This window comes from Myotis lucifugus, unplaced genomic scaffold (assembly GCF_000147115.1).
Source record: "Myotis lucifugus unplaced genomic scaffold, Myoluc2.0 scaffold_169, whole genome shotgun sequence".
Lineage (NCBI taxonomy): Eukaryota > Metazoa > Chordata > Mammalia > Chiroptera > Vespertilionidae > Myotis > Myotis lucifugus.
Window position 1 is genome coordinate 1,880,038 of NW_005871217.1, and position 10,270 is coordinate 1,890,307.

At 39.3% G+C, this 10,270-nt stretch overlaps 1 protein-coding gene across 1 annotated transcript in view; it reads left to right on the top strand.

Moving 5' to 3' along the window:
* The first annotated feature begins 2,207 nt into the window (after positions 1-2,207).
* Positions 2,208-10,270, top strand: part of LOC102425883 (negative regulator of P-body association-like) — a 12,846-nt gene continuing 4,783 nt past the window's right edge. Inside the window, exons 1-2 of the mRNA XM_023759985.1 lie at positions 2,208-2,479; positions 4,393-4,536. Of these exons, the coding sequence (XP_023615753.1) occupies positions 2,247-2,453 (207 nt within the window). The 5' untranslated portion in view covers positions 2,208-2,246 and the 3' untranslated portion in view covers positions 2,454-2,479; positions 4,393-4,536. The remainder of the gene's footprint in view (positions 2,480-4,392; positions 4,537-10,270) is intronic.

Below are 10,270 nucleotides of genomic sequence, written 5' to 3' on the forward strand. Positions count from 1 at the left end.
CACCTCCAGCCAAATGTTTATAATAAACCAAAGCCAGCTGGATTTTATATAATTGTAAATTCCTGTAATTTCACTAAAATGGGCACATATTTCTCTTAATTTACGAAAACTATAGCTATAAAACAACTTCATTTCCACTTTTACTCTTAAAGTCTTTAGTCTCGAAAATTTGGAGACCCATGTTAAAAAGATTGGGAAAATGTCACTTCACTTACCTTGGGAAATAAATAACACATTCTTCAATATAAAAAAAAAAGACTCAAAGTTTGGCTTCTACTGGGGTCAAAGGCATGACATCACTGAGATAAATAAACACTAGAAACACTAGAAAGGGCAAGTGGGGTGCTACTGGCCTGGGTTGGGATACTGTTAAACATCCTACAATGCGCAGGACAGCCTCTCTCCACCTCTCCAAGAAGGATCTGTCCTCAAATATCAATAGTATCAAGTGTGAGAAACCCTGGGTTAGAGTTCTTTCCTCTGACTTTGGCCATTTTTCTTAGCCTTTGTAGCAAGCAGCCTTCTCTTCTTCTGTCTCTAATTACTCACTATTCTGTCTTAGCTCACTTCTCTTTTCTCTATATTTTCTCTTGGGGATATCATCCCTTCTCACGATTTCAACTACCACATCCATGTTACTGATCCCCACATCTATATATCTAGTCCCAACCCCTCCTCTAGCTCTAGAACTTTTTCTCTTGATTCCCCTTCACATATTTCTCTTAACCTATTGGTAGAAAACTGTAAGGTCATTTATGTTCCCAACACTTCCCAAGCATCTAATTTGCATTAAAGGCTGTGCTGGTATTTGGAGGAAGGCAGTGACGGTGGAGAGGAGAGGCAATCATGGTTAATAGCGCTTTAATTGTATTATATCTGATGATGGCACTAGTTCTGCAAGAAAAAAAGCATTATCTCCTGGAAAGTAACGCTCCAAGTGTTTAATCAACTACTTAAATATGGCAAAGTTTGGTTTTAGCAGAATGTTTAAAGTGCCGTTATATTTTGATATTAAGGATTGAACTATTTCCTTTTTTTTAAAATGAGGACAGTGCTGTAAATGTGTGGTCCAGTTCGCCCGTAGCCAAAGGGGGATGGGTGTGAATGTCAAAGTAATGTCTAGTAGCCTCATCTTCTAAGCCAATTTGCACCCCCTTCTGGTTGCTACCGTATATCATAGAATATAAAACTTGCGATAAGATGAATCATTATTTTCCACAACTGTAGGGGAAAAAAATAAACATTGCCAATTAAAGTATGGCATGCCATCAATTGTCCAAGATGTCCTAGATCAGCGGTTCTCAACCTGTGGGCCACAACCCCTTTGGGGGTCGAAGGACCCTTTCACAGGGGTCGCCTAAGACCATCGGAAAACACATATATAATTACATATTGTTTTTGTGATTAATCACTATGCTTTAATTATGTTCAATGTGTAACAATGAAAATACATCCTGCATATCAGATATTTACATTACGATTCATAACAGTAGCAACATTACAGTTATGAAGTAGCCACGAAAATAATTTTATGGTTGGGGGTCACCACAACATGAGGAACTGTATTAAAGGGTCGCAGCATTAGGAAGGTTGAGAACCACTGAGCTAGATGCTGAAACATTTTTTGAAAGGTAAGCCTTCTGAGGTTTCTAATTTGCTAAAATATGAACAAAAAAGTGATGTTAGATTCTATGACATACGGTGAATTTATTTCCCACATCAATTTCCAAGGTCAGTTCCCGTGTCCTATTTTGCACTTTCGTAAACTATCACGGGTGTATATCATTTTTGAAAGAGTCTCGTCTGCAACTCCATCCTAAAGCCCTTAGCTCTTCAATAATTTCTTTGTTCGCCCAACCCGCCCCTCCCACTTCGCGCCGGTCACTAATCGATGTAGAGTTTACGATTTAGGAGTGAACCTCAATTTCTTCTCATCATAAAATTGCATAGATTCCATCCGACTGTCCACAGCATCCGCTACATTAAGGGGGAGAGGATGGAAAACATTGTATTACATAAACGTATGTTTTTCAAAGACCCATCCTCGTAGAGATGTTAAAATGGGGTAGGGTAGGGAGCCCGGTGGAGGCGGAGAGGGGATATACGTCTCGGGATACAGGAAATACGGTAGGAGTGGAACCCGGAGGAAGCTCTTGGTCTGGAGGGGAGGGGACCCGCCGCCATCTCAGGTCTCCGCCTGGCTGGGGCCCACCGGAGAGAGCTGACGCCCGGGTCCTAGAATCCTTATGGGGGACCAACCTTGTCCCTCCGGGAGAGCCACGCTCCCATCTGCCAACACGCGGGAAAGCAAGCCTCCGAGAAAGCGCTGCCTCTTAGCTCCACGGTGGGATTATCCAGAAGGGACCCCAAACAGAGGTACCCCTCTCCCCTCCGCACCTCCTCCGGCATCTCCCGGCCTGAAGTCGCATCCTCTTCCTCCGGAGAAGTCGTAGAATAGACTTCTCCCACCCTAAGCCAGGTCAGATTCTTTCTCATCTGGGACATTCTGCCTCTCAGAAACTTAATTATGCGTTTCCCAGCTCGCCTTCCCGTCCCCCCCACCCACCAGCCCCCCAACCCCCCGCCCTCCGTTCTCTCCACGATTTAAAAATTGAAGAAAGCATAGGCAGACGTTAAATAGCTCTGTCATAAAATATGCTTGGATGAAATTTTGGATGTTTAATGACATTCAGTAATTATTTTTAATATACAGGTTCCCCCCCCCCAAAAAAAAATGTAGACATACTTCAACAGCTGATAGCTCAGTTTTGAAAAGGAAATGTATTTTCATAAACACTGCCTTTATAATTATTCAAAGTGTGTGTATACATTTGGAAGGGGGGGACACCCTATAGCAGTTGTGATAATTGTGGGTTACATTTTTTTAAGAAATAGACTTGAATGTTTTTATATACTCAAAGTAATTTAGTGGGGTCCAGGTGGGGGGTACGAACTAAAGGTTCGTCAGTTGATAATTGTTAAAGCTAGGCGATGCATTATGGTGATTCATTATAATGTTCTCACTACTTTTGTGTACATTTGAAACTTTTCCATTTGAAAATGCTTAGCTCTAGATTAATAACAACAATGTATGCAAGGCCTAATTGTGATGCCTAGCACTGTGCTAATAGAGGGGTTTATAAGGTGAGCTACATAAGTGTGTGTTTACCTGTGTATGGTGGGGGAACTTAATAAGTAAAAGCAGTGACAATATGGTCAGTCAAACCCAAGTGCCATAATGTTTACTTGTTCAGTGTATTCAGGAAGCATCCTAGGATGGACCAACTCGTTCTACCTGATAGTAATCATGAACTTTCAGGGAGGAAAGGGAAATGTGGGTGAGTCTTAAAGAGCGAGTGACATCTGCCCTGCGGAGGTGGAGAGACTGTTTTTCAGGACTTTTGTTTCTAGAACAAAAACCCCCAAGACAGGTTTGTTCTGGGGAAAGCTTGGCTTGAACTCTGAAACTTGTGAGACCTTAGGAGGGGAGATACAATGTTGTAGGGCCTTGAATGTTATACTAAACTTGAATATGCAGTTTAAGCCATGAGCATTGACCACCATGGAAGATTTTCAAGCAAGTGATGTATTTTAGGAGCCCAGTTTTTAACATCAGAGAAACCATCTTCTATTTACATCAGCTTATAGAAAGCAAAAACTAAAACCAAATCTGATCTGAGCCTCACAGTTCCTAGTAATCTAAAGGGGACAGGCCATCCTTTCTTCACTTCTGCAATAAACCTCTCTATGAAGCCCTTACAATGGACTAGGCATTGTGCTGGCAGCTGGAAGGGATGTGTGACCAAGGAATAGTGCCTGGTACATAGTAGGAGTGAAACAGATATTTGAATAAATAAGTCAATGAATGATAAGAAAACAGTAGCAACTAAGAGGGTTCTGGATTTAGGGTTTGGTGGTAGTCCATAGAAAAGGAATGAGCTCTATTTTACCTGAAAGCATCGCCTGGCCATTCCTTACAGCCTCACTTCCCTCAACTTTAGCTCCGTGTCCAAACCAGTAGTGGCAGTGGGTGGGAGAGCAGAGGGAGAGCAGTGCTTAGATACGGCAAGAAGTGCCAGAGCTACATAATTCCTTCCAGTGACTCAAATCATCGAAAATTATCATACTAGTAAATATTTACTGAACATCTTTATGTGCCAAATACTGTTCTAAAGGGCTTCCATAGTCTATGCTTATTATTATGCTTATTATTAATATTGTTAATTATTATTATTGCTATGCAACAAACTTTTCTAATACTATCTATGTAACTGTTTTACAGGACTAGCTAATGGAAATGTGGGCATGGTGGAGCATAAGAACTTGAGGAGGCCAGGGGAAAGATAAACAGCAACAGAAAAAATGATTTAACCTTATTTTACTATTTTTCAGTTTTGGAGGGATCGCAGTAGGACTCCATTTCCATGCTGCGCTCATAAAATAGTTTATCCAATGGCGACAATGAGGGTTGTTGACAATGCTACCCTGATTTTTCTGTTCTTCTGCACTGGAATGGAAAGTGGTGATTTTTTTAAGGTAATGTCTTTGCCAAGAACTCATTAAAGGGGGAATAAAAATACATTTATCATAACACTACACTTGATCATGACATTACAAATGACTAGCCAAACAAAAACCAAAAAGTTATCACCAAATGATAACATTGAAACCACTTTCTACACTATATGAAAAAATATATATACCACAGAATAATGTAATCTATAAGCTGTTTTGTTAGATTAACTCCTCATTACCTTATCGTTTCGGATTGTTACTGTGAAATGTATCTTTTAAACCACTTTAGCTGATTATTTCTGGTAAATGGGAATAGGATTGATATATTTACATATATTTACATACTGATTTAATATGCTGCAACTCTTCTGAATTCTATTTATTCTAATAATTTGTGGATTCTGTTATTAATTATATTGGGAATAATGGCAGTTTCTTTCCAATTTTTTTAGCTTTTCCAATATTTTTAGCTAGCAATTTTTAAGGTTGTTTTACTCTAGGATCTTCAGTACAACAAAATATAGTAAAAGTGATAGAGAATTTCCTTGTCTTCCTACTGAATTTACAAGGGAATTCTGCAAATGTTTCATTATTTTTAGTAGATTTTCCTTTCAGCTCAAGAAAGTTCTTTTCTATTCTTAAATTGCTGAAAGTTTTTATTATGAATGACTATGGAGTTTTTCTCCAGGTACTTTGTATTTATTGCCATGATCATATGGGTTATTTCTCCACTAATATGATAGCGGGACTGTGTGATAAATTAAGATAATCAATTTCTAATACATTTCCTGCTTTTGATTTCATCAGGTCTCACCATTGAATAATTTGTTTTTCTATTTTAGAAATTTTTGCTTTTATCATTTTCCTTTACTTTCTGTTTGCTTTTTTCTATTTATTTATTTGGACCGCTAGCTCACTAATTTTCACTTTTCTAAAATAATTTGTGACTATAAATTTTTAACTATCACTTTAGAAGAATTTCACAGGTTTTTATATGTAGTGATTTATCATTCAGTTTTTCTTAATTTCACTTATTTCTTTTTGCTCATGAGGAATTTTTTAAATCTACAAACACGTGTCTCTTTTTAAAAATCATACTGTGAAATCATTCATTCAATTACAGATGAACTTATTTTCTGCTCTAAAGTGTTTCATGTTTTTATCCTGCTAACAAAAAACAGAATTACATACTGGCTCCTCATCCCACAGATTTTGACAATATAAAACTTTTTCTTTCATTAAATACATGGAGCAGTGTGATTATACTATTCGGTGATGGAATTATTGCTGACATTATGCTTGTGTTTTTTTAAACTTTTAAAATCTTGATCTAATTCTACGCTTAAAGAAAATGTGTGAGAATATTACAACAAACTCGCATATACCGTTTATCAGGATTTACCAATGAACACATTGCCATGTTTGCTTTATCATTCTCTATGTCATTCTCTATTTCTATATCATTCTTTATCATTTTCTATCATTCTGCTCCCCCCTCTTCTTCCCTTTTTTCCTCTCCTCCTCCCCCACTCATTCCCCTTTCCTCCTCCTCTTCCTCTTCCTCTCACCTCCTCCCTCTCCCTTTTTCTCTGTCTGAACTGTTTGAGAGTATATTGCAGGCAACACGTTTTATCTGTAAATACTTCAGTGTATATATCATCAGAGCCACGTCTTTCTCTTAATGACCTCAATACATGTGACAAGGTAAAAATTTGACATTGTTCCATAAACTTTTATTGTCAAAATTATACATTCATACTTACTGAAAAAGGGATGAGTTTGGAAAAACATATATTTATTTGTTTAAAAAACATCTTAACAGTTTTATTTCAGTATAGTTAACATTCAATAAACTGTACATGTTTAAAATGTACAATTTGAGTGTTTTATCATATCTATGGGACCGTAACCATAGTCAAGATAGTACGGCACATTTTCTTGGGGTTTCTTTTTATTTTGTTTTGTGGTGTGTTTTTTTTAATTTATTTTTAGAGAGAGAGGAAGGGAGAAGGAGAGAAAGATAGGAACATTGATGAGAGACAAACATCGATTGGCTGCCTCCTGCACGCCCCCCACTGGTCATCAAACCTGCAACCCAGGTACATGGGTGCCCTTGACTGGGAATTGAACCCATGGCCCTTAGGTACTCAGGCCAACACTCTAACCACTGAATATACTGGCCAGGGTTTGTTGTTGTGTTTTTATTCTTTGCTTTTTTTCAGTTGTTATCAACAGCTAGCTATTCTTCCTTTTTTTTATATATGTCTTTTTTTATAATTTTTTTATTGTCTAAAGTTTTACATATGTCTCCTTTTCCCCCAATTGAAACCCCCCCCCCAGCCATTACCACCCCGGGCAAGCCCCCACCACCCCAGTGTCTGTGTCCATTGGATATGCTAATATGCACGCATACAAGTCCTTTGGTTGCTCTCTAAATCCCCCTCCCCTGCCATTTGTCTCTGGATCTATTCTTGTTCATCAGTTTATGTTGATCATTATATCCCACATATGAGTGAGATCCTGTGATATTTATCTTTCTCCGATTGGCTTATTTTCCTCAGCATAATGCTCTCCAGTTCCATCCATGCTGTTGCAAATGGTAAAAGCTCCTTTTTTACAGCAGCGTAGTATTCCATTATGTAGATGTACCACAGTTCTTTAATCCACTCATCTGCTGATGGGCACTTAGGCTGTTTCCAACTATTAGCTATTGTAAATTGTGCTGTTATGAACATAGGGGTGCATATATCCTTTCTGATTGGTGTTTCTGGTTTCTTGGGATATATTCCTAGAAGTGGGATTACTGGGTCAAATGTGAGTTCCATTTTTAACATTTTGGGGAAACTCCATACTGTCTTCCACAGTGGATGCACCAGTCTGCATTCCCACCAGCAGTGCATGAGGGCTCCTTTTTCTCCACATCCTCGCCAGGACTTGTCATTTGTTCATTTGTTGATGACAGCCATTCTGACAGGGGTGAGATGGTACCGCATTGTCATTTTGATTTGCATCTCTCGGATGACTAGTGACTTTGAGCATGTTTTCTTATGTCTCTGGGCCTTCTGTATGTCCTCTTTCAAAAAGTGTCTATTTAGGTCCTTTGCCCATTTTTTGATTGGATCGTTTATCTTCCTTTTGTTAAGTTGTATGAGTTCTCTGTAAATTTTGGAGATTAAACAGTTATCTGAAATATCATTGGCAAATATTTTCTCCCATGCAGTGGGCTTTCTTGTTGTTTTGTTGAAGGTTTATTTTGCTGTGCAGATGCTTTTTATTTTGATGTAGTCCCATTTATTTATTTTCTTTAGTCTCCATTGCCCTAGGAGCTGTGTCTGTAAAGATACTGCTATGACATGTCTGCTATTTTACTGCCTATTGAGTCTTGTAGGATTTTTATGGTTCCCCGTCTTACCTTTAAGTCCTTTAGCCATTTTGAGTTTGTTTTTGTGTATGGTGTAAGTTGGTGATCTAGTTTCATTTTTTTTTTTTGCATGTATCTGACCAAATTCCCAGCACCATTTATTGAAGAGACTGTCTTGATTTCTTGCCTCCTTTGTCAAATATTAATTGAGCATATGGCTTGGGTTGATTTCTGGGTTCTCTGTTCTGTTCCATTGGTCTATATGTCTGTTCTTGTGCCAGTACCATGCAGTTTTGAGAACCGTGACTTGGTAATGTAGCTTGATATCTGGTATTGGGATCCCTTCAACTTTGTTCTTCCTTCTCAGGATTGCTGTGGCTATTCGGGGTCTTTTTTATTCAAGATGAATTTTTGGAGAGTTTGTTCTTGATCTGTGAAATATGCCATTGGTATTTTTTAAAATATATTTTATTGATTTTTACAGAGGAAGGGAGAGGAATAGAGAGTTAGAAACATCGATGAGAGAGAAACATCGATCAGCTGCCTCCTGCACACCCCTACTGGGGATGTGCCAGTAACCAAGGTACATGCCCTTGACCGGAATCGAACCTGGGACCCTTGAGTCTGCAGGCCAATGCTCTATCCACTGAGCCAAACCGGTTAGAGCTGGGGTATTAATTTCTTATCAGATATGTGCTTTGCAATTATTTTCTCTCATTACACAGGTTTTCTTTATACTCTGTTGATCATTTCTTTTGCTGTGTAGAAGCCTTTTAGTTTGATGTAGCCTACTTGTTTATTCTTTCCTTTTTCTTGTAGTGTCATATCCATAAAATCATTGCCAAGACCAAGCTTTTTCACTATATATTTTTCTAAGACTTTTATGGTTTCAGGTCTTACCTTAAGTCTTCAATCCATTTTGAATTGATTTATTTTTGCGAGTGGTGTAAGATAGGGCTCCAGTTTTATTCTTTTTCATGTGAATATCCATTTTCCAGCATCATTTATTGAATATCTTCATTGAGTACTCTTGGCTTCCTTGTCAAATATTAGGTGATCATGTATGTGGGGGTTTATTTCTGGGCTCTCGATTCTTTTCTGTTGGTTTAACTGTCTTTTTATATGCCAGTACCATACTGCTCTTTTTATAAATTTTTATTAAAGTTTAGTAGCCATGCAATATTATATTAGTGTACAATATAATGATTCGACATGCATATACCTTACAATGTGATCAGCACACTAAGTCTAGTAGCCATCTGTCACCATACAAAGTTATTACAGTAGTGACTATATCCCCTGTGCTGTACACTATATCCCTGTGGCTTATTTATTTTATAGCTGGGATTTTGTCCCTCTTACTCATCTTAACATTTTTTACCCATCCCCTATACATCCACCCTTCTAGCAGTCATTAGTTTATTCTTTGTATCTATGAATCTGTTTTCGTTTTGATTTTTAGATTACACATATAAGTGAAATAATAAGGTACTTAGATGTCTTTCTCTGACTTATTTCACTTAGCATATCACTCTTTCAGTGGTTCTCAACCTTCTGGCCCTCATGTTGTGACCCAACCATAAAATTATTTTTGTTGCTACTTCATAACTGTAATGTTGCTACTGTTATAAATCGTAATGTAAATATCTGATATGCAGGATGGTCTTAGGCGACCCCTGTGAAAGGGTCGTTCGACCGCCAAAGGGGTCGCGACCCACAGGTTGAGAACCCCTGCTCTAGATCCATTCATGTTGTAGCAAATGGTAAGATTTCATTCTTTTTCTGACTGAGTAATATCCAGTCATATATATATCAAATCTTCTTCACACACACACCAAATTTTCTTTATCCATTCATCTAACAATGCACACCCAGGTTTTGCTTTCATATCTTGGATATCTACACTAATAAAAGAGAAACATGGTAATTAGCGTATGACCGCTACCCTTTTCATTGGCTAATTAGCGAGATATGCAAATTAATCACCAGCCAAGATGGCGGTTAACTGCCAACAGAGATGGCGGTTAATTTGCATATGTAGGCACAATGCAGGGAGGCAAAAGGGAAAGCACGGAAGAAGCCCCCTGGCACTGACAGTGATCGGAAACCCAGGGGGAGCTAAGAGCGGGGGGCAGGGCAAAGGCGGCCCCCAGGCAACCTTTGCCTGCCCCCGCCGAAGTATAAGAAAATCCCGCCCCTTTTCCGCATGGGCCCGGTGAAGGCGGAAAGAAGGGTGGGAGGCGGCGATGGGGAGCTGGGAGGGGGCGGGACCCAAGTGCGGGGGGGGGTTGCGGGGGGGGGGCCCCGGGCGGGGCCGTGGGCGGGGGGGGGGGGGCCCAGTAGCGGGGGGTGTCGAGTGGGGAGGGGGGCTGCGGTGGGGGCCCCCGGGCCGGG